Source organism: Aythya marila (genome assembly GCF_965140915.1).
Source record: "Aythya marila genome assembly, chromosome: 16".
NCBI classification, from domain to species: domain Eukaryota; kingdom Metazoa; phylum Chordata; class Aves; order Anseriformes; family Anatidae; genus Aythya; species Aythya marila.
In genome coordinates this window covers 598989-624536 of record NC_139057.1, presented here as the reverse complement: position 1 = coordinate 624536, position 25548 = coordinate 598989, and the positions used below count along the sequence as shown (strand labels likewise).

General features: G+C 42.9%; 1 protein-coding gene across 3 annotated transcripts; it reads right to left on the bottom strand.

Moving 5' to 3' along the window:
- Positions 1-2448: 2448 nt before the first annotated feature.
- On the bottom strand, positions 2449-25470 carry RPRD1B (regulation of nuclear pre-mRNA domain containing 1B). 3 transcript variants are annotated; one of them, XM_082773294.1, is made up of 8 exons: positions 25158-25470; positions 23913-24042; positions 22710-22843; positions 16112-16224; positions 14232-14358; positions 13084-13259; positions 7031-7086; positions 4864-5001 (listed from the first exon to the last, which is right to left on the bottom strand). In XM_082773294.1, exons 1-7 carry the CDS (start codon positions 25306-25308, stop codon positions 7054-7056), a joined length of 864 nt encoding a protein of 287 aa, XP_082629420.1. In that variant the 5' UTR covers positions 25309-25470; the 3' UTR covers positions 4864-5001; positions 7031-7053. The 3 variants fall into 3 exon arrangements, with proteins under 3 accessions (XP_082629419.1, XP_082629418.1, XP_082629420.1); XM_082773293.1 differs by lacking the exon at positions 7031-7086 and having other exon boundaries at positions 2449-5001; positions 16112-16218; XM_082773292.1 differs by lacking the exon at positions 7031-7086 and having other exon boundaries at positions 2449-5001; positions 25158-25468.
- Positions 25471-25548: the final 78 nt, after the last annotated feature.

The window sequence follows — 25548 nt, the reverse complement described above, 5'->3', positions numbered from 1 at the left end:
TCAGCCCGCGGGCAGGCACAGCGGCTCTCCCTGCAGGGCCGAGCACTCAGCAGCACAGTAAATCCCCCAAAGGTAGGCCTGCAGGTATGCAGAAGCTCAGACCGTGATTGTTCCATCCCAAATCAGGTGCCACTCATCACAGCCAGATTCCTTCACTCCCAGCCCTCCTGCCATCCATCAAACTGCCTTCTGCATTGTGAAACCACCTCTGGTATTTCCTGCATCGCAAAGCTGGCAATCTGGAACTCTTTACTTGCCATATTTGAGGAGGAACATTCTAATCCTTCTCTGTGAAGATCTGATTCCATTTTATTTGGCTATTCAGACAATAACTTGCTTTCTAAGATGATACAAAGATAACACATTCGGTGCTAACATGAATTTGTTCTTCCAGCTCCCCTGTTCTGCTGGATACAGCTCACTCTCCTTCCTTGTTTATCCAAAAATTGCCAGGTAACAAGCCCCAAGAAATTTGGTGGGTCCCAAACTTGCAGGTGATAGCAAAGTTCAGGTAGGAAAAAAGCAGCTGATGGCTCTGGCACTTCCCTGAAGGCAGCTGGAGTTACTGGAAAATGCTTATCCTGGCCCCACTCCTCTTAAGAGGCCGCCAAAACACTCACGTGATGTTTCACTCAAGTGGTTCATGAGGCTTTTTTTTGTTTTGTTTTTTGGATGGCATGAGGTACATTTTATACTTTTTGCATCCAGTCTTAAAGACTAACATCCACAGGCTGCAGAACTGACCAGTGACTGTCAGCAGCTGGCCCAAGCGAGGGGCTGGGAGGAGGCTGCAGCCCTGGTGCCTGGGGCAGGCAGCGCACGGCTCAGCCCCAGGAGGGGACGGGGAGCACACGGTGACAGGCACAGGCACGGCGTGCCTCGCCACCTCTCACCGGCTGTCTTCTGAAGCTATTTCTACAGCTCTGGACAGGCTCTGACCTATAAAACATTGCCCGAGGTATGAGACCTGTTGATACGTACCAACCTTGTGAAGTATTTAGGGCATTTTCTTGGCCTCCAGCTTCCAGAGAACTGCCTGTCTCCGTGATTCTCCCCTTGCAGACACCTGGCAGCAGTACTCACCTTCCTTTTGGTGCCACAGCATTCATTTCTCTCAGCACAGATTGTTGATTTACCCCACGCTGCTGTTCATAACGAGATTAATTTCAACCCTTTAATACACAAGGGTCAAAGCTTGCAGTTATCCCCAGGAGTTGTTCTGGTTGTTTTTTAATGCAATCTAAAATTACAACTTCCATTCCCTCTGATGATTGCTTCATTTTTTCACCTCTATTTCATGTTAGTCTTTCCTTCATCCCCTGAAAACTAAGATGTTGCTCCAGCTGTATTGCAGACAAGCCCAAATCCAAGGATCTTCCCTCACACTCTCTGCAGCTTTCACAGAAGGCTGGTTTGCAGACTGGCATGGGCTATGCCAGCCTTGCTTTGTCCTCATTATAACCTGTCATCCCACAGACTTGAGCATTAGTTAACTAGGATCAAGTTTTCACCTTCTACAGATGTGTAAGCTGCCATTAATTCACTGTACAGAAATGCCTCGTGAGTACACAGAGTGAAGGGAATACCCCAATGCACTGAAGTAGGTAACTGCATAGAAAGCTGGAAAATAGGCAGATCATTTTGGAGGAATTTGTTTCGGTTCTGGGAAAAAAAAAAATCTCAAAGGCAGGAAAGGACATCCAGTAACTTGGCACATTCTAGGTCATCAGAAAACCTACAAACCCCATACAAGTTTTTCACTGGAAGGCATTGCATCAGGCTCCCTCCTACTCACAGAACGCTGTAGGTCAAACTTTCCGCAAGCTTCTTGCAAAAGTAGCACTAAATATAGCCTCTGTAATGGAGGATTTGTAAATTGCTATGAAAATGTACACAGCTTTACTGACACTCTCCAGGGCATAAGAAACAATTACCAAGTTCGCCCAGAGACTATTGTGTAGCAGTTAATTGCAGCAAAGAACTCATAAGCCCTGCCCTCCCTCCCCACCCCCAAAAAAAACCTCTAGTAGAATTAATACATAAGATGCAAAGATCCTTGTACACCAAAGCAGAAACACTTTGATTATACAGTATCAGAAATGCTGCTGTAAAAGCAGCCCTTGATGCTTGCACAGGAAAGCCAGCTTCCTGGCTTCTAGGTTTGGCATCTGTTTGACCATTTCAAGACTAATTATTTACTTGTCCTCCATACAACCTAAATTAATTTACAAAAAAAAAAAAAAAAAAAAAAAGCAAACACAAGAAACTAGTCTTCTATATCTTGTGCCCCTCACATCTGAGGTTAGTCCAGGGGAACGTTTTATTTTTGTTGCAGAAATGACCTGAGGAAGTTGTACATTGATTTGGTTTATACGCTGTTAGAAAATGCAACTACTCATTTGACAAACTTAAACAATAATCTACAGCTACAAATATTAATAAGGTCTGTTCAGCAGTCACTACCCTCTTTATTGTTAAAAAACAAAAAAAAAGAGCAAAACCCAGTGTGCCAGAGCAACACCTGTATCGTGAATAAAAAAGTAAAACCACTACTATTCAACGACACCCTCTTTATTCAAAAATATATATCTATGAGACATTTCAGAATATACTGCTGTCACAAATAGCAGCCTATATGTCTAAATTCCTAAATCAATTAATATACAGATTTAATCTTTTGTTAAAAAAGGACGCACCTCAGGGAAATCCGTTTTAACCTTGAGAGAATGTTAACCCACTTCACCAGAGGCCCTTTGCCCCAAAAGTAAAACAAATAAAATTAAAAACCATGAGACTTCTTTTAAATTAAGCAAAATAAAACACACACATATATTTGGAAAAAAAAATCAAAACATTTCAATTAAAAAAGAAAAAAGACATACAACTTTCTCACACGAGATCTGCCCAGAACAACAGCATGAGATGTCAACACGTCCACATTTTTTATAACAGCTTTTTTTTTTTTCTGTCTTATGGATACATATTCAATCCATAGTCAAAACAATAACTGGTTAAAACCACCTCAGGGTAACTCCATGAGTTGATACAGGACAGAAATTAATCTTTTTGTTTGGGTTTGATTAGGGGGGGAGGGGTGGTTTTTTGCAAAAGCAAAAAGAATGTACAGTGCTTTATCTAAATATCGTTTGGACCATAAATGGTTGTACGATCAAACCAATTCATGGAAAAAAATAGTTTTGCCACTAGAAAATTTCCTGTAAACTAAAAAGAAAAGCACATTTCTTGGCTGGGCAGTAAGGATGCAAGAAGTTTCTTTAAAAAAAAAAAAAAAAAAAAAAAAAAAAGGACAGTGAAGTGTCAGTAAGAAAAAGCACACGAGCTTTTTAACAATTAAATGATCAAAAATGTATTATTTGCTTTAACTGAATGCTGAATAGCCTACTGAATACCCTGTAAAATAAATTAATGCGAACACAGAACAAGATTTGCATTTCTGTAGGTTTCCTCTCATGTCTTTGAGAACAGCAGCTTAAGACTATAGGGAGGCACAAGCACAGCACATCACTTTGACTAATTTCAGCCTCTGTGTTACGGAGCCTGTGTTGTCAGATCAAGTGTTTCCAGAAACTTAAGGTGTTTTAGAGTGACAGATAAATTTAAGCAGAATTGTTATCCAAATTGGAATGCTTTTCAGTGATCAGAATCCAGCTTGATAGACCTAACACACAAACCGAAATTTAACTACACCCACGGCAGCTAAAACATTAGCTAGCAAATTAATGGAATTAAGAGTATTTTTAATTTTCTTTTCCCCCTAATATTAAAATCAACTCACAATAATCTGTGACACAAAATTAAGTACATCCTAATATCTACATGCATGGACATGGCACATGTGCATGCAGGGTATGTGCATACATGTGGGTCTGTCTTCTATATAAATATTTATAACACATTTAACTTCTGTTCATCAAATAAAATCACTAAAGCTACAGAGAGCAGACAGTGCCTGGCACTGGGATAGCACCAGTTGCAGTCCACCATTCCAAGCTCTCAGGTAAACCAAAGCTTCTGTGACCATTTACGTTTGTATAATGAAGAAGAAAAATGTGGTATAAATCTAAGGTAGCGAGAACAAAATTTACTTCCACTCTCGTTTAGGTAATATCCAGTTCTGCATTGCTCAGCAGAGTATAAATTACGGAGCTCTCTAATTCACAAAGAAAAGCTGTTTATTTTTATTGCCTGTGGTGAGTTTCAATTTATGTTCATGCCAAATAGGAACTATCTTTTATGTCAGGCCTAAAACAGTACGAGGAACTGTAGATTTAAGGAAAAATATTTGTGCTATTGTTCAGTAGATGCCTTCATCTTTCACTGACATGGTACAGTACCTGCATACACACACACACGCACCCCTATGAAGCCCACTAGCCACTCTACTGCTTTCAGATATGAGGTTCAGAAACCCAACTAAAACAGACAAGACATTCAGAAATAATACAATACTTTTACAGAGGAAAATGTTATATGGTCAACATTTCTTTGAAAACTTTCCAGATATATACGTACATGATTCCCATGACTTTTGTGGGGGTAACAAGTGCTAAGAGCAAACAAACTAAAGAGTATGGAAAAAATATGAAAAAAAAGTTTGCCTATTATATGGACTATCCCCACTCCCTTCAGAGCTCACAACAGCTCACTCTTCATCCTCCCCTCAGTGTGAGCCAGTGTACACAGAGAGAGTGTGAGCATGAGCAGCCAAGAGGTTCAAAGCAGGGTCTGCAAGTTCCTTCCTACGGTAGATCTTGGAAGACTGGATTTCAAGCCAACACCAGTCTTCTTACTTTTGCTGGTAATAATGGAAACTGGGGGACATCATTTGTTCTAGTCTGTTGAAAACAGGTCACCAGCAGATGGCAGAGGTGCCAGACCTCCTGTGACATTGGGCAGCAGTGACAGATCTGGAAGGCTCTGGATGTGGGACTTCAGCTCCTTGCGGACCTGGGTTACCCGAGCAAGCTTCTGTTTATATTCCTAAGGAAAAGAAGAGAGAAGAGACCAAAAATTAAAAACAAGTTAATTTACAGTGCTTTTAGCTAAGATTATTTTCTAGGTGAGAATTCTGAGAAAAGGTAGCAAGGTACTGGCTTCCTCTGAGCCACTGCTGGCATGGCACACCTGGCATCTGCACCCAAATTCATAACCTGGTATCAGTGGGAGGTCCACAAGCTTTGGCATCCCACAACCCTTATTCTCGATGTGTTACTTCAACAGAAAGCATGCAAAGGCTCAAAAATTTGCACCCACTGGAGCCTGGTACAATATTTGTTAAAACTGTCACTATATAGCTGCTCTATTCTTATGTTCTTCCCTGACAACTGACTTTTGCCAACAGAGGAACACTGACACACTGCTGTTCAGATACATCCCACTGACGAAGGCAGCAGGATGAGGAATACCAGAGGTATTACTATTTTGCTGAAATGCTCCCCCCTCCAACTTGAGGAATTCTGAATATTCAGATAACCAGATATTCCCTTTTCAGTCATTAAATCTAAAACAAATGTTTGTTGTGAAATACGGTCTCCTCTTCTTGCCATCAGACAGAAGACTCACGTTAGCACCCACAACGGCTCTAGCATTAGGCTGGCACGTTAGCAAACACAGAAATAAATAAGTGTGTGATCACTAAACGTAGATCAGAGAAAGGTACGTGCACACTAGGTTAAAACCAAGCAAAATTCACTCGCCAAAGTTTTCAGAATTCTACTACAAAGAGAGAAAAGCAGTAAGTTAAAGACCCCTAACGAAACTTGCAAGTATTTTTTTCCCACAAATGACATTTGGATTGAACACTCAAACTCCCGTTTTACATCCAGTTCTCCTCACAGTTTTTATAAACAATCTGGACACAGGACCCAAATGCACACTAAGCAAGTTTGCAGATGATGCTGAATGAGGAGCTGTTGACTCCCTTGAGAGTAGAGAGGCCTTGCAGAGAGATCTTGACAGATTAGAATGCCGGCAACCACCGGCTGCAGAAGTTCAACCAGAGCAGGTGGTGGATTCTGCACCTGGGATGGGACAGCCCTGGGTCTATGCTCACACTGGGGAACAAGAGGCTGGAGAGCAGCCCCATGGAAAGGGATTTGGGGCTCCATCGGGCAGCGAGCTGCAGGAGTGGCACCCCGGGACAAAGACAAAGCTGTCAGAGAGTGACAGGACCCGAGGGAACAGCATGGAACTGCGGCAGGGGAGGGTCAGGCGGGTGTTAGGGGAAGGTTCTGCACCCAGAGGTGGTCGGGCACTGAACAGGCTCCCCAGGTCACAGCACCGAGCTGCTGGAGTTCAGGGAGTGTTGGGACAGCGCTCAGACACGGGGTCTGGGTTTGGGTGGTCCTGTGCAGAGCCAGGAGTGGGACCTGGTGATCCCGGAGGGCCTGTTCCAACTCCAGATAATTCTATGGTTCTATGACATTTCTACCCATTCTCGGAAGCCTCTACAATCTAAAAGAAGCCAGGTAACAGGGATCTGTGCTTCATAATGAGAAGACAGAGGAAGAGTTTGGACCCTGAAAATGAAAGAAAGTATGTTACCTTGTTAAATTATGTTTAAAGGCGGTTTAAGAACAGGCAAACACATACTCAAGTCATCTAATACAGAATCTCAATTAACAATTGATATTTGTATCATTTTCAACGTTCTGAACTATTTTGAGTTATGTAAGTGTTTGGAATCACAAAACCAGCTGTTTAAATCATTATAAAAACAGTATTACATCATTTCTTCTCAAATGCACCACCTTTTACTTAATTAGGCATGTCATTTGGCAGGGGGCATCCCCAGAATGCAATAAACAATGAAACTAAGAAAAAAAGTACATAAAATGTTTCCATAAAGCCAGTTGTAGCATTAACATACTTTATTTCTTAGTTATCTGGCAAAGAGAAGACAGTTTACCAGAGAGCAGAATTTCATGTTTGAAGATCAAATAAAACTGGGTGCACATTTAATCAAAATGTCTTTCTGAAGGGTTTACAACTTTAATCCAATCTTTCTAACCTTCTCAGTGATGGAAATTCTCTTCACCTTCTCCCATATATCAAAGCGAGCAGATCCTGCAGGGTTACAAGCAATGAGTTTACATTCTCTTTGTTTCATTACTTTGAATTAGAATAGTGAGAAGCAAAACTGATTGCAACAACTCAGAACACACCTGGAACAGCTATGTAAATGCATGCTGTAAATTCCCAGCCAGCCCCAAATAAGAATATCCATTAACGGCCTATTTCAAACTTGTGTCCTACCAGAAATACCTTCTCACTTTGAACAGTCTTTTGTACATATGATGACAAAAAATTCAAGTAACCGTGAAAACCACATCTGTGCAATTTTAAGCAATTCTACCTTACTAGCTGGTTAACGAAGGCATTAACTAGTCTACACAAAAGTTTTGGTTAAAGCAGGAAGGCCTAAATCCTTTCAAGAAAAAAAACAAACTCACAACAAAGTAGCACCAGCCTCCAATACATTAAACACTGGCTCAGAAAAAGGTCACTATATTCAGGAATGGAAACAATGTTCTAAGGGAGTAATCCAGGAATCAAGATTTCCTAGAAGAGATGAACGGTTGCTGGACAGATCTGATACACAACGCAGACTGTGGTGGGGAGCTGTCTCCTTTGTGCTTAACACTTTCCACCTGCTCTGGTGCTGAAACGTGCTGACAACCACGGCGCGGCGAAGGAGAGGCTGGGCAGCACCACTGGGCCAGGGGCTGCTGGCAGAGCTGAAGCCCCCGGGGGGCACAGAGCGGGCACAAGGCAGCGAGCTGAAGGCAGGGTGTCAGCCACAGAGCCCAGACACGGCCACTGCTGCCGGGCTGCTGCCCACTGAGGTCCCTCTGTGACATGGAAGCAATGCTACCAGCAAGGCGTCGCCCTGGATCCTGTTACCTGCGCAGGCACAGCAAGGCACACTCATCTGGATTTGCCATTTGTCACCTTCAGGAGCACGCGTAAGGAGCAGGGACACGCAGCCTCCTTTCAGGCTCAGGGGCTTTTCTTTTTCCACAACCCAAGCTGTGGCCAATTCTGCAACACAGACTCTGGAAGCAAGTTTGTCATTAACTGCCTTACGTGACAGGCTTTGAAACTGCACACTGCAGATTTTGCAGATTTCTGCATGAAGTCCACCTAGCCTATAAACACCACCCAAAAATGAAGTGCACTTAGAAGAAATCACTGCTTTCTGAGGTCTTAGTTTGTCCTCCGTGAGTCTAGCTAATTGCCTTGCTGCATAGTAGGCTTTTATTAAGATTAATGGTATTTGGATGCTATTTGCCTTTTTTAGGCAAAATAATGAGATCTTTGCTGTAAGCAGGACTTTGATACAGAAAAACTGGCACTGTGCCACATGAATGCCTTCACTAATCAACGTTCCCTCTCAGTCTGCTGGATTCTACATACCCACTGTCCAAGTGAATTAGATGCTCAGTCCTTGAAACAAACAAAATCAGAATTAAACACCCCTGAATGAACCTGATGGAAGCGTTTCATTGAAAAGCCACCTCACTAGAACACTATAAAACTGGCTGATGTCAACATGACAGGAAAAAAAAAACAGCATTCTCCACATCAGTTATAACCAACCAAACCTCATAGAATGCAAGTTTTAAAGGGCTTGTCTGCAAAGAGGGGAGACACCATTTTGCCTTGTAAGGAAACCCTACAATCCTACGGGCAGGAGCAGTCTCAGTCAAAAGAAGGCAGTTGACAAGCATTTACACAAAAATATCAAGAGAAGAGAACAGGAAACAAAACATGAATTACCCACAAACTTGCTTATTTCTATCCAAACCCAACTGCACAGAAGTGAAAGATGAGACACATTTGAGGTCTGATCCAGAGCCCAAGGTCCTCAGGCAGAGTTTGGACGCTAGGAAACCGCCTTCCTCCTCACCCCACGCCCACAGGCATGACTGAGGCTCACAGCTGGGAGTACAGCTATACCCTGAGTCACTCCTCACCACCTTAATCAGGCAGTTCAGTCCCACGAACTGCAGCACACCACTGTCTGGGTGTTCTTCTGCACAGCCCTCTTGCCCCAGCAGGGTGCAGAGCAGGAGACCTCGCTGCTGCCTGGCTCCCACAGCCACCTCCTGCTCCTCGCACGGGTGCCAGACGCTGCCACTCGTTTCCTGGGCAAAAAACGAAAACTTTGACATTTGTTCCCTGCATAGACCACTGGAATTAATCCGCCACGGGCCAGAATTCCTGTCTGCAAGGAAACAAAGACATGGCAACTGACATGCAACAAAAACCTAAGCACTGGAAGCAATACAACAACAAATTGCATGTTAACCTGCAGAACTAAAATACAGTTCAAGAAAGCATGTTGTGCAGGGTAGTCCAGAGAACCCGGAGACCGCTGAGGTACTTCACCCTTCAAGATGCATTAGCAAAGAGGATTTGGAAATTCATGTGGGCACGGCTCAAACACCTCAAAGGTGCCTCGGAACCATGAACATTAAGGAAAGCCCAAAACTAAGAACACCCACAGCTCTAAGCAAGATTTTAAGTCACAATTTTTCTGGTGCAGTGAACTATCAAAAATATTCCTCTAACCTGGATTTTACATACATGATGTTACACTGTGTTCTTTTGTATTTATATTTGTATGTATACATGCATACGCCCCCGTATACACCACAGCATGTTCCTCACGTCATCTTTTTACAAACAGAAGACATATGGAAGGCCTGCAGAAAAAAAACCTCAGCACCACTGGCTGCAGGCCAAAGCAAAATGACCTGACCTGTCCTGAATGCACATGATGCTCCTCTCCCTATTTTTTTCTTCTCCCCATAAGACTGAAATGCCCACCTTCACCTACTCTGAATTTTCTGATGTCAGCAGTTATTTCAACCAACCACCAGACTTCCAGGATTTGCCATGTTCTAGCACTACTTTCACTTGATTCCTCTAGTCCCACCTATTTAGCTGACTTAATTCCAGTCATTTGGTACAGCATCATGGGAGTGCTCTCAGATCTCCCCCACATTTCAGCTCTTACACAAACTGATTCCCTGGATTTTTTCTATTTGTCTGCCATGCATTTACAAAGAACGCACCAGCTTCATTTTCCCCTTATTCTCCAATCAAATCACCACAATCTTTTTTTCAATAAAGCAACCCTAATTATTACACTTTCAAGTTTTCAACCACACCCTGGAAATTGCTATCTCAGACGCAGAGTTTGTACATAAGTTATGACCTCCAGGCTCTGTGTTAGATTTCTCCCTTCAAACTACCAGTGTTTCTCAGTGCTATGCTGTTTCAACCCTTACTCACGGCAGTCTTCATCTATGCTGCAGAGCAATTCATTGTCCAAGACCACTTTTCTCAGCGTACTGTCCTCTGATAGTCAGCTTTGCTACAACCGATGACAAGAGCGCTGCCTCCCAGGGTTTTGGCATCACACAGTATTTTCAGCACTAGCTCAGTAGGCATAAACACACTGAGTTTATGCATATGCTTTGAGAATTCACTGTGTTTCGTGAGGGATAGCATTAACAGGATTAGTGAACAACTGTAGCTCTTTATACAGTAAAAGCTGCTTTTCAACAGATAATGATTACCTACTTTCTTTACTATCACAGTGAAAGACTTCCCTGTGCATGCAAATAAAATGCAGCAATATCCGCAGTGATTTTTGAATCAGGCATTTACATATCTTAAAATAAAACCCTGAGTCACATTAACACCAGAACCCCCCATTCCCCGACTAGCAGCCCTGACTAGATTTGGATAGCGAAGTACACAGCCCACCTCCTATCTGGAAGTGCTGTCTTGTTTGAGAGTTAGGAAACTCACTTCACAAGAGGCAAAACTTGCAGTCGATAGCACCAAAGATTCAGGGAAAGATATCTTGAGAGAGCAAGCCACTCAGTAGGAAGATATTTAAAATTAGAATGTTTAAAATTATTTCCTTAAAAAAATGTTTGGGGTTTTAATACACTCCCTAATTGCTGCAAGAATTTTGATACCTCTATTAAAATGCTTATTAGCGCTACGAAGAAAAATCCAGGCCCTTATCAATTGCATTTCCATGAGAACATCAAACAAAACTGATAAGTAGATACAGCCTGCCCCATCGGTAACCAACACTTCCCGTTATTTATTAACCCTCCTCCACTCAAGAACAACGGAGTGCTTTACTCAGGCAATATCCCTCAGCTAAGGTGTGAGATTTGACATGAATATGAGTTGTGCCTTCATGCTGAATAAATACTGGAGTTGCATTTCCTGCAAGTGATTTTAGACTTCTACAGTAGTAAGACCATCTTGTTTCAGCAGAATGACAGACTATCTTAACAATTCAATAAAATCATTCTTTAGTTTTCAACATTTTTTAATGTTTTTACTCAGAAGGGTACAAGCAACCCGTCCCGTTAGCACCCACAGGGTTATTCCTATCAACAAAGCAGCTTGCTCAGGGAACTGCTAAATTTTCAGGATTCCATTTCTGCCTCTGCCAGAGTTACAGTTTTCAAGTAACAACAGTACCAACTTACCAACAGCACGTTTTCAAAAACAAACAAAAACCAACAGTTTCAGGTTGTGCACTAGGGAGTTTAATGTTGTACCAAGCCGACTCAAATGTATAGATGGATTGTTTAGGACTTTTGAAAACATTGCTGTGCATTAGGTTGCCATTAGCCTTTAAAAAATAAACAGCACTACGTATCACATTTTCATTTATGTATATAAAAATTAAAAAAGTTTCTATTAGCCAGGTGTCCTCCTTTCAGCAAGGAAAGGAAACTGACCCAAGATTTCCACTAGTATTCAGTGAATCTGTGCCAAAAAGTATGTTTTTATGGCACCTTTCTCATCCGTGTCTGAAAGTGCCTTTTAATGTCTCAATCATAAGACAGATGCTACAGTCAGAGAAATTCAAGCTAACCAAGCTAACAGAATTATTAACCATCAACTCTAATTCTGAATACAGCATCAGCACTTGTTTGGCTGATTTGGAAAAAATGTTGCTCTGGAAAAGCAATGTTCACAGTCAGAAGACATTCAGAAACTCCAGTATAACCACACATGACAAAGAATACATTCAAAATGAAGTTTACCTCGGAACAATGTTGCCTAGCTGTTGGAGAATTAGGTTTGTCATGACAGTAAACAGAACTTGCAATTGCTACACACAGTCTCCTTCCAGAAGACTTTGTCCTCTACAGCAACTCATGTCCCACCCAGCAACAGCTGTTCATAATAATCAGCAGCCGACAGTGTAGAGGAAGCCCTTAATGTGTCGCCAAGGGGCAGTTTAACAGATGGCAGAGTGACATACAACCAAAATCATTAATTAAACTTCCATACTAGTCCCAGGGCGCAGTGCTGAAAGAACTTCCTCTGAGAAAGAGCGTTCAGATAAATGTCTGTCAGCTGCAGCCTGTGCACGCTCACTCTAGGGCTTGTAGCTGATGGTCAGCTCCAGCCAGAGCAGTCCCATTTTTAGTTTCATGCCCTCTTTACTCAAGGGAGCTATGGCAGGAAATGCAAGTCATCATCCTTTGGTATCAGCCCAATTTATATTCTACCATCGAAGCTGTAGGTAAAAGTGTGTGTTAAAGGCTGGGAGAGCTTGCTTAAACTGCATTGCTTTTATCAAGTAGAGGCTAGGAAGGCAGATGAAGAGCATGCAGTCATAAGGAAAAAAAAAAAAACAACACACCAACCAAAGAAACAGCTGATTACGGCAAAGATCTTGGCTTCTTGGGAATGGGGGTTTCATTTGGAAATGGGGATTTCATTAAAAAATTAGTAGATCTGAAAGAAAAGCATCGTTAAATGAGCCTATTTTTCTTGATAGGTTTTTAAAGTTCTGGGCCTTCCAAAGTCGATGTGTAGTAAAACATTAATAGTGTGAACATCAGAACCAACGTTTTCTTCAAAGCTTTTACACCACTTTCCTCCCAGTTTTACTCCAAATGGAAACATACCACCTACAGTTATCGTCTTTTAGATACACACATGCATTTGGAGTCAACTGGGAGTATTTGGTGAGACAATCGGCTTGCCGGCGCTGGTTTCATCAGTACTCACTTCTAGTTTCTTCTCCTTCTCTGTCAACACATCCTTCTGATTCTGCGTGTACTCGATCAGCATGCGTGCCAGCTGGCGCCGGTCCTCCAGCTCTGCTGCCAGCCGGCCATTGTACTCCGCTAGCAACAGGCATGCTTCATCCACAGTCTTCGAAAGACGTTCGGCTGCCTCTTTGTCTACATGAAAAAGTGTTTGGTAATTTAGAGGACAAAGTTTAAAACCTTCTATCTTTGGAAGAAAGGCCACAATTCACCAACAACGCGCGCATTAACATTGCATTCAAATACACTTCTGGCTTGATAGGAAAATAAGAGTTCTAATCACAGGGGATATAAAGGAAATGGGCAGGACCAGAAACTCAAGAATGGTGGGTTTCAGACACTGACGCAATCAGGTGTCTTTTTCTTACAGAGATGTCAATGATATGGGGTGGGGAAAAGCTATGAAGTTATTCTCTATAACCAGGTTAATTAAACACTTCAGACTGTACTTCTGGAAATTAAATCAGATGGTATGCACATCCTAATTCCCCTTTTCTCTGAATAACTCAGAATGAATCAATACAAGCAAACATATGAATTGCACGCCACTCTTCACAGTTGGACACAGTAAGATTATAATATAAAAGGACTTAAAAAAGTGACACATTATAATGTGTTCTGAATTAAACTACTTCTAGGAATAAAAGTCAAATCAGTTCAAGATTACTTTTCAAACAAAATTGCAAAACTCAGTTTAAATAAAGACTGACTAAATAAAGACTTATGGGAGTAGTGAGTTTCCTTTTCTGTACCAATCAACGAGTATGTGTGCACTAGGATAGCCTGATAACACTCAAGAATATTTAACAGTCAAGGTGTTCAAAATCAAACACATCCATTTGAGAACTCTGGCCATATTTCCCTTACATTCTTGCAAAATGCTGTTGACATTATCTGAGCACAAAAATCTTGGTACATGCAGGAAAAAAAACGTAGATGAGCTTAATTTAAAATCCTATGAAGTAAAATCAATATCCATTAATTAGCCAAGAACTACAAAGCAAGGACATAAAAGCAGAAGTTTGCTCCCTGTATACTGTAGTTCTTTAGAAATCAAGGATTGTCTTACGGTTATTCTTTGGACCCATTTCTCTTCCAGTTTCATACCTGTAATTTTCTCCAGTAATGAAACGTCTTGAACTTCCTGAGGCAGGGAAGCAATTTTTTGCCGCACTGTTGCGTCTCCTGATGCTGCATTTTCCAAGTCTTGTAGGGCTTTAATCAAATCCTCAGTCTACAAGGCAAGTTAGCTAACATTAAAACCAGGTTAACTGCTCTGCCATTTCCTGTGGATGCAGCCACTCCAAGTGAAGTCACCTACTTTTAAAACCAACCATTTTCAGAATATTTTTTTGCAAGTGTCTTTTCAACAGGTGCTTCCTTACACAGAGGATATTCACTTAGTTTACAATATTCTAGTGTTTGGTGACTTATGCATAATTGGAGTAGGACCACCTTTTTCAAGAACCTGCGGTGAAAAACCTCTCATTCTATTGAAGTGACCATTCGAGAGAAAGCCTAGAAGTACACTACACCATCAGGCCAGTCTGAGGCACAACCACCTGATTTTCGTGTAGCACAAAATGGGGACTTTTTCTGTTAGCCAGTCATCTTTTTGCAGAAATGCACCCTGTTGTTAATTCCCACAGGTGCATTACAACTTGGAAAAAAACAGCTTTGTATCAGTCCAAGTAAAACTGTGTCAAATGTCTACTGCTACAAGTTTTAGAATTTCGTAACTGGTTACCAACCAGAACTACAGCTACGATGAAACACATTGCTGTTAAAGCACACTTCATACTGCCCTGGTTTTGCAGAGACATCACTATCCTCTTTTAGCAGAGCTGGGTCATTGGAAGCACGCTACAATTAAACTACACTCCACTGTATTCCCTCAATTTCAGTTCTCAAACGTTTTAATGCATTGTCAGCTTAAATGAATACACTCAAAAAAGATCCTAGTTTAAAAGAACATGGATGAGGACAGCATTAAGAGCACCTCCCCTGACCCAACACATTTCCTCTACGCTCTGGATTTGTGAGGGGAGACTCCATAAGCAGAAGTAAAAAGCACTCCATTTCTTCGTTTAACACAAGGTTTTTGTATTTGGAATGCTTGCCCTGTAAGCAACACTGTCGTTTAAACAGCATTTCAGTAGTTAGTTTGAAAAACTAATAAAAACACTGAAAAAAAATCAAATAAATATTTACAGGAGTCTTAGTTTTATCTGAACATTAGGGCCCATTGCCTCATAGTTGCTACTAATTTGCAAACTACTAATGCTTTCCAACGGTAACAAATACAATGTTTATCATCGAAAGAAACCATAAGCTGTAATGCATCTGGAGGTAAAAAACAACAAAAAACTCACTCATTTCTTTGACAACCATGATTTATTTTTATTTTTCAAAGTTTACAGTCTACCAGATGCATTGTGTAATTTTTTGCATCCTTCTCAAATAGACAATGATTTAACGTATGTTCATTTTGCAGCCTTAAACGGTCAGAATGATCCTCTCATTCCTATTATTTCCACACCACTCAGCCTCAAAAAAGTCTTCAAAACTGATTTTCATAACCAACCTCCATAAAAATCTATCAAGGGTTGAGCTTTCTAATACACACCTGGAGAGATATGTCCTACCCACCCACCCCGCCCCCCAAAAAAAAACATTCTGTGTTACGGCTTTGGCTTTGAGAGATTACACTCGGAACTTAGAAATAATTAAAAATATAGTTTGTTCTTCTAGCAGTCCTTTGAGATTCTTTACTGGTAGCAATATTCAGACCTTAGCTTGGACTACATGAAATCACTCAGAATTGGCAGTTTCAACATGAAAAAAGAATCTGTTCCATGTCACACTGGTGCCTCAACCCCCAACTGAACTTCTCCATTAAACATTTTACTTGTTGGCAGCTCCACCTTGTGGTGGTACCACACAGGAGGTGGCTTTCAGAACTCCCACTCTCCACCCATCCCACATACCAGCAGTGGCCCAGCACTAGGGTCTTGGGGTGAGTAGCTCCCAGGGTAATCGTCATCTTCCTCCTCTTGTATTTGCTGAAAAGTCCGCTTTAAAGACTTCTTCTCCTCTGCAACTGAAGACACACATAAGCAACTCATTTGGATACCAGATCTGCCCACCACAACCATCTCTGCTTCCAACAAAGTGTACCAGGTGCTCTGATGGTAAGGCTTCTCTAAAGCAAAAGATGACCACAGATGGACTCTAACATTGGCATCATACTCCCAATAATCAAATAAAAAACTGCAAGAAAAGGCTGATTTTGCCCACACGGGTATCTCTGAGCATGCATGCACTCTAACTACAAGGATACAGTCTTCGTATCAGCATGCACTGTACACAGCTTTGTGTCTGCTACAGTGGAAGTAGGGAAGCTAAGGAAATGCCCTAGCTTGTCAGTAAATGGCAGGCCTTCAACGCTGCTCAGATTCCCTGGTTAATACCATGCATGCATGCAGGAAAGGATTTTCTACCAGTAGAAATGAAGCAAGGACCTAGGATACATATGGACAGAAGAATTTCAGGTTGTTTTTTGCACCAAGCATATGCTCGCTGTAGTCCCACAATCAACTGAATAGCTGCTGGTTATTCACCCTTTTGCTCTTCCATCAAAACAGACTTCAGAAGAGCTTTGTCAAACTAAAGCTCTGTAGCATGGTGTGACAGCAACAGCAATTATGGGCTGAGCATGAACCAATCTCCAAGGCAACCTCTAACACTTCAGAAATAAATTCCATAAAGCAAGATAAAGTATGAATGAACCCTGGTATACCATATCTTAGCTTGAAAGAGAAGACAGTTCATTTAATGAGTCAGAAGTCTTAACACAGCCCTTGATCCAGTTACAGAGCCTGCAGAAGACAAACCATTCTCCAGACTTGCCACCACAATTCATAAGAGTTGGGATAAATTGAAAAAAAAAAAAAAAAAAAAAAAAAAAAAAAGTTGAGGACAGAGTCCTGAGAACATCTCTCGAATGGAATCAGATCTCACCAGGATAATCGTGGAGTTAAAGAGAAACAATCTGTATACACTTTGAACCACAGGAAAATCCAAGATCACTTAATTCGACACAAAATCAGTCTGCCTAGACAATAAGGAAGCATAGAAAGGTGTCTTTAATGCCAAATTTTGTGTGCCTTGTCAGTTGGGACACATCTGAAAAACATTTTAACGGAGGGAAAGTCAAAGGAAATCCTGCTCACACGTGAAAATGGTGAATGACCTTCATGAGACAAATATAAATGCATCCATGAGAGAACATATTAACTCATTGCAAGGCAAAGAACCACAGAAAACAGTTATCTTCAACCAAAATAATTTTTAACATACACTAGAGCAAAGCTGCCTAGGCTAGGAAAACCAACAGTCTACCTTCTGCATGCACACAGCTGATGAGGAGTGCTTCGTAACGTGGCCAACAAGCAGGACATCAGATTAACAAGAGAAATGGCCATTGGACAGAGGTACAGAGCTGGAAGGAAGATGTGCAGACAGCAAAATGGGCAAACAGAGCGCATGAAGTTCCACAAGCCAGTGCCATGTGCCATCAGTACTTACACACACTGATAAGTGCACTTGTACGCACTTAGCACAGAGTAATTAACCAACAGAAGATAAACACACGATAACCAATATAGGAACGCATGACCACAGAGAGCACAGAAGAGAAAACATGAATGAGAATTGGGATTCAAATTGCTGAAGAACTGTTCCTGCTGTGCTGCCAGCTGTCCTACCACGAGACACAACTTGATGCTCGCTTATGACTAACAGAGGATCAGGCAGTCTGCTGAATTCCCCGTCTCAATGAGATCCAACGAGTGGGATTGGAAAGGCCTTGCAGCAGAAGGGAGGTGCACGAGCACCTGCACTCCTATGTGCCAGCAGCCAGCGTGCCCAAAAAGCAGCCTGGCCCCAAGCATGCTAAGGGCAGCCAAGGGACTCGGCAGCCAGAGGAATGAGGAGCACAGAGCGAGCAGGCAGCTCTGGGGCACGAGTCAAATGAGGCCGACGTGGACTGTGTCATCCCTGGCACTGGTAAACATGGACAGCAGAAGACCTCACTGAAGAATCCTGCGAACACCATCTCTATCTCATAAAAATAAGGGAAAAAAAAAAAAAATCTATTTTCAAACTCAAGAGCACACGACAGAAAGGCACCACTGAAATATAATTTACACCGGCATCCTGCTCTAACATACCCTGCCTGGGTGGCAGTCAAAAGTCTACGAGCCAGAAGTAATTTAACTGCTGCTACACATCTGAAAGAGCCTGTCAAATCCAGCAAGAGAAGAGGAAAGAAACATTAAGAGCATCTAAAACTGATCAGAATTCAGTGGTATATAACAGCTTCTGAAACAATCAAAACACCCTTGGAGAAGACGGACAGCTTCTTCCAGGAAAATCAAGAGAACACTCCTGACACAAAGAAGATAAAGAAGCCACTACCGGAGTGGAAGTCAGCTCTCCTGCTTCCTTTGGGGTCTTCTTCACAGCTGAGAAACTGAACTGCTCCCTAAAAGCCTTCAAAGAGTGAAGCACCTTTTTTCTCCACAGTAACTGACAAGTGCTGACATAACAGCTCTGCAGTGCAATGCCAGGTATTTGTTGATCTTGTTGCTGCTATGGTGTCAGGAGCATCCAGAGAGAATCGTACGGGAATTTCTCCACCAACTCGTTTTTCAGTCTTCAAACTGTATCTGGTGGCTTGAGAAAGCTTATAGTGTCAAATACTTTAGTGACAAAGTGAGTTTTCCTGTAAGCTGCAAAGGGGGAGATCTTCCCACCCAGGGTCTTCACCGCGCTTTCATTTCTTGCCACTACTTTTAGTTGTAAAGAAGCTGCTTTGATTTGACTGCAGGATCAAATTCACGGTAAAGAGGAACTGACTGTGCAATCTGTGTACACGTATTCAAAAGGAGAACTAGGAAGTTGAAACTTTGTTCTAATAAAAACATTAATATTACGTTTGTTTGGGCTTTTTTTTAATCTCAAGGTAATATAAAAGGAACACATTGTCTTTACTCATGAGCACTCGGTTAAGCTCATTTCCTCATTCAAGAAGCAGCCAAACCACCTGTAAGGAACTCCTGATGCAAGCTGTGCATTTCACTGGAGGGAACTACACAAGGGGTTCAGATTTTTTATCTAAAAAAAAGTCAAGCAGCCCTTAATTTACATGACTTATCCGCCTCAGTTACACCGTGTGACTTTTCTGACAGTGATGCATAGAGCTATGTGGCAAGCTGCATGAGCAGAAAATTGTCTACAGGCAAACGCAGTGACCCCACTACATCAGATACGCTGTTCCTACAACAGGCAAACCTGTAAGACCTTCCAACTATTTTAACCCTTTTTTTTTTTCCTTGCAAACATCACTGCTGGCTCCCCTCTGATGTTCCTCTCCATATTTTAGCATGGCTCTTACTTCCTATGCCTGAATTTGTGATACAAGCACAGACATCCCTGATGGGTAGCAGTGCAGTTCTGTGTTACACGGTGGCATTCCTACAACAGAGCACATTCAAGGACTTCCTTCATCTGCCTATTGCAATGACAAGAAAACATCAGCTATATAGATATTACCTAAAGGATTTTGCATCAAACCTCTAGAGGCCTAGCTTTCCCATGCTTTAAGATGAACGGGTTCTTCTCTTCCCTACTCCTTGTAAAAAGGAAACATTCCAAGAAAAATAAGATTGATGAGAAAGCAAATTCAAGCTTGATGAACACGCTCAATTGAAAACAAGATACCAATATTCAGAAAGTTCATCTCCATGTCTATGCACATTTCCTTAAGTAACCTGAAGGACTGCAGAATGGTAGTAAGCTGTACCAATAAAAAATTAAAAACTGGGGAATAAAACAATTAGAAAGAGCCAATACTCTCAGCTCTCCACCTCTCTTAACGGCCAGCTTCATCATTCATTAGAACAATTCTGTTCTGCAGCAGGTATCCAGCAAGTGCCTCCAACTGACACCAGACACACATTTATCTGCTACTCCTCAAGCAAGCAGTGGGTTGCACCATCCAAACATGCACCAACAAGCGTTAAGGATGTCTTTCCTCACTGGTTCAGGACTCTGCTTTAGTTTGGCAAGTTATAACCCCAAGTGTAACTGGTGCTCTGGAAGCAAAGCAGAGCCATCCTCGTCCGAAAGCAGCAGCTGGCGACCCAATCACGTAAGACACTGCAGCATGAAACAAAAACGCAGAACTAGCTGCACACGCTTGCTGCCATGTGTTAGGCTGGAGAAGAGAATGCTCCCTCATAACACCAGATACTCTTAAGATGCTTCAAAATTTTAACAGCATAGCCTTGCACAGATCTAAAATTACTAATGCTACATATTTCTAAGCGACATCTCCTTGGACAAACATAAAAAGACGAAGTGAGAAGGGTTTTGGAGGAGTGGTACACCACCATTTTCCACTTTTATGACACACATTATGTCTGTAAAACAAGACGCTATTATCCATCTCACTCATGTTCGCCTGTTTGAAAACAGAGTAGAGTAACCACAAAGCCTTTTGCAACACAGGGAGCTGACCACCAGACAAAAACCAGTTCATCTTAGAAAGCCATAAAAATCCCTTATGAAAATAGATCTTACGATTATGAAGCTAACTTGAAAATGTGTCAGTCAAAGCAAAGAAAAAGTCAGGAGAACCCCGAGATTTTAAATTAAGAAAAAAATTTGAAGGTTTGGGTTTTTTAAACAATGAATTGACAAGAAGACTGCAATATTCACACTGCTGAGAAGCCTGAGCTGGTCTCTCAAGTAGAACACAGTACATTAATGTCTCCAATTACCCAGACAAAAACCTAAGATCCTTGCCAAGTCTAAGTGTGCACAAAGCAGTTATGCATTTTCATTGTTTCCCCGAAAGTTCCGTTACACTCGGTGTGAGCCTGATTTTGCATAAACAGCTTTAAGTTCTGAAGCTAACAGCGCAGGGCTGACTGATGCCATCAGCCCAGCAGCCGATGACACTGAGCAGCAGCTCATTGCCAACTCACCTGGCGGTCGCAGCTGTGCTTCTTGGACACATATCACGTTATTTAAATAAAAAAAGTGCAATTTACCTAGGTACCTTAATAAATCAAGGGTTTCAAACCCTCACAATCAGTTTAAAAAGAATTCTGGAACCTGAGCTCTGTCCTTCTGCAACAACCAGCTGTCTTATGCACTGCACTCAGACAACAGCAAAAGACACAACCTGACCTACCTCACTCACAGCCCAGGCACGTCCCAGCCCTCCAGAACACGCTGCCCCTCTCCCACCACCGGGACAGCCCCGCTGCCCTGACACCAAAGGGACAACCCCTTCAGTCGGGTCAGCCAGTCCTCCCAGCACGTGAGGAGGAGGCAACGCTTTCTGAATGCAACACTTAAATTACATTAAGTTGGCAGGTCTGTGTTGCAAGCTGCTAAAGCACCCATTCAGTAATTTTGCCTCAAGAAACATGCTAAAAAAAAAAACAAAAAAACACAACTGCAGACTGAATATGGAGACATACATCTAAGGCTGCATTATTACCAACCTCAGCAAAAGGCTCACACTTATCTTGCTCGTTTTCACCAAGAACAGCCTAGGAGGACTTCACCAATAACTGTCTCACCAAGTACAGTACCCTACGTGGAGCTGAGCAGAGTTTGGTCAAAGCAACAGCCTGATTCTGGCTAATGTGAAGACACTGACACCGTCTTTAGCTGCAGAGTAGACAAATACTCTCTTGACCAGAACACTTAGCTTTTAATGACCCTCACCTTCCACAGTTTAGGCACCATGCTGCTGCTCCCTGCTTGTCCTTAGGGTACTACCCATTAAATATCGTCAGTGCTACAGAAGTATGAAAGTATAGTAACCACAAGAAGTTTGCATTGCAGGAGACAGATATGAGAACCTGAATAATAAGGGTATAACCACAATGTTCTAACGATGTTAAATGATGAAAAAATATTACATTTCCTCCAAATGACTTCAGCTCGTAAAAGAAAAAAAGAGACCTGACAAGCTTCTGGGCATATATTCCAGCTTTCATGTATTTTATTATAATTCAGCAAGGGCTTTTTAATAAAACTATGTGAAATTAAAAATTAATATAAGAATGAAAGCACTAACAATATTGAATAAGCCAGTATAATAACCCCGCTGACTACTCTCAGACACTTGGAACAGAACATTAACTCTCAGGGTAGACACAACAGTTCTGCACAACCTACCTACTTCTTTTCACATCAAAAGACAGCCCTGGCGTATTCTGTCTGTCATACGCTTGTACACGTGCAGAGGCAGAAGTTACCTGCTGTTAAGCTTGCTGCCAGTCACCAGGCAACACACCTGCAAGCTGGAACAACGAGCCTGACAAAACCAGGCTTCTCTCAGACAGTCCTGAAGGATCTCCATGACCAGCTCTGCCAGTAACTCAACTACAGCGGCCCAGGGCTTAACGCCTCACTGCTATTCTTTCAGTAAAGCATATACCAATTAAAGAAAAAATAAAAATAAAATAAACAGTTAAATACTCAACAAAAACAGTACATGTTTACCTTTAGTTTGGGGGCTATTGGAGTCTTCCATAGAAAGCTTCAGTTGTTGTATGAACTCGCTGCCATACACACTCCTTTCTTGCCAAATGTTAAGCAATCGTTCCAAGGGCTTTTTGCAGCCCTCATCTGCTTCTCTGTTCAAAAATTTAAAAAGTAATTATAGTTCAGCTGAAAAACATACAGAGTATTTTTAAGAGAGCATCTTCCAAGCTAGCATCTGCCTCCACTGCAGTGTTTGCAGTACGAGAGAGATTCTCTCATTGTCTGAGACAAACTGTGTAAAACACACTTGTGACCAGTTTCCCTCTTACTGGAACCAAAGGCAGCCTGAACGTGCCTCACCTTCCCTCCCCAACGTGTGGGCAGAAGTTTTAAAGGAAGAAATTTGCTATCTTTCAGGCCTGCAAGAGTTGTAAAACATCTCCAAGTTGGCACGTTTACGATTCAGAGTATTAAACTTTAAACAGTTGTTTCAGTCAGTAACATCCCAATTAAAAGGCAGGTTGTTTGGATCATTAGGCACCTAAATGCACACCGAACGTCAGCCATCCATCCAGAGCAGGGTACCACTAAATACACAGAACAGTGAAGTTGTTTAGTTGGGATAATAAGAATTATCACGCTATTTAGAGAACATCTTAACTGATGTTTGACAGGTTAGCTGCGTCCCTGCTTCCCTTTTAGGGATAAAATTCTTCCTTCCCCTAACAAGGAGGCCAGTGATCAGATAACCATTAAAACAAGTCATATAAAAACGAAACTATGCTCGAGCCTGAATACTGAGGAGGATGCTGTGACCTAAAATACCAGCTCTGCTTTAAAGGCTTCCAACAACGGGGCATTCATTCATTGAGGGGCTTCAAAAAACAGATGCAACCATTCAGTTTCACTACCCGTGCACAGAGCTGCTACATCTTTTGGCAACAATTAAAATAAAGCGCACAGAAGCTGCATGCAAAGAATGTCTGCATGTCAATCAGTGCCTCACAGCTTGACAAGTTTCCCCAAAGAGAAATATTACCGCCACACAGCCCTAGGTACAAAGCAGCCTGAACCTCATCTCTACTAAAGACAAGGTTTAAACACCCCTGATATTTAAGAACACCCCTGATATTTAAGAACGCAGTTGCATTAAACTTTGCGTAACAAGAATGCAAACCTCTAGAGAGAAAAGCTGAAGAAATATGTAACACAACCACATACCTGGCAACGTGAGAAAAAGCATCCACAAGAACAGATTCAAATTCCCTCGTAAATTCGGGACCCTTCCTCTTACTGTTCTGGATGACATCATTTGCTAGATATAGGAAAGTAAGTTTCCTACTCGATTTTGCTGGGGAAAAAAAAAAAAAAGATTCCTTTTACTTCTCACTTTTACCTGAAGTCATTAACGTGATTTTCAAAGCTGCTTATAGGGTTTTAGCCTAAAAAACAAAGGTCAAAATATTTCCATTTTACTATGGCAGGTCAGAGGTTTTCAAGTAGCTCTCGATCTCTTAACTTCTGCTGCCTTTTTTCCCTACAAAATTTATAAAATAAAGATGAGCTTAATGCTTTTCGGATGCAACACCTCAACTCCAAAGAAAACTGCAAGAATTAAACTTTAAGCACATAAAGATTAAAATGAGCTGTTCTAACCTACCAACAAATCAACACAACAGACATTTTTTATTACTTTGCTCCGGGGGGGGGGGGGGGGGGGGGAAGGTATAGAATTGCTTAATTCAGAACAAAATGAAATTGCATGAGAACGCTATTGCAGAGACTCGAGTTGTTTTTTCCAGACAGCACCGTGCAGCTCCACCATCCCGCCTCTCCTCATTCCCTAACTTCCCTCACCTTCCCACCACCAGACCCTATTTCCCCACGGGCAGAAGCCTCGGCAGACCCCCTTCTCACACCCTTCTCCAGCGCACAACGGCCAGGAACACGCACACCTGAGAGCAAAGAGTCCTTAACTCCACAGCAGGCCCCACCGAGACCTTTCAAAAAGTCACTCGATGGAAGTGGCCCCAATTAACAAACGCATGGGAGTGAGCCCGACCTGAGCCTCCCACAGCACCGTGAGCAGCTGCAGACACGGGGTTAACGCTGCCGGCTGCAATGCTCCCCCGGGGAGCCCCCAGCCCTGAGGGGGGCACGGGGCGAGCCTCTGAGGGGAGCAGCCTCAGAGCGCCCCTGGGCGGCACCACCCCAGCTCTGACCGCTCCCCACCGACCGCGTTTACTTGGCTTAACCCTGACCTGGTTAGCAGAGCTCTCCAGGGGCTAAATAACGAAAATTTAAAGAAAATGCTGGATCCAAAAGCAAACCAGCCACCCAAACACGGGGCTGTTTTATCCGAGGGCACCGCGCAGCCCTCGGGGCAGGCCCCGGCCCCAGCCCCGGTTCCCCTCGCGCTGCCCGGCCGGGCCCGGCCCCGCTCCCCGCCCCCCGCCCCCCGCCCACCTTTGCGGAGCTCCCGGTGCCAGACGGAGACGATGGGCCCGGCGTGCTTGCGGTGGTGGATGAGCCACAGCGACAGCGTCTGCACGCTCTGCTGCGAGTTGCTCAGCTCCGACAGCTTCTTCTCCAGCGCCGACTCGGAGAAGGACGACATGATGATGATGGTGGTGGCAGTGGTGGCGGCGTTGGCCGGCCCCGCGCGGGGCTGCTGGGCCCGGGGGGCGCGACGCGGCCTCACCGAGCCCCTCAGCGCCGCCACAAGATGGCGGCGCGGCCCCTCCCCGGCGGGTCGGAGGGCGCGGGGCTACGGCGCGCCGCGAGGGAAGGGGGGAGAAGCACGGCGCATGCGCGGCCTCTCGGGCTGGCCCCTCCGTCCCGCTGTGACAGGCAGCGC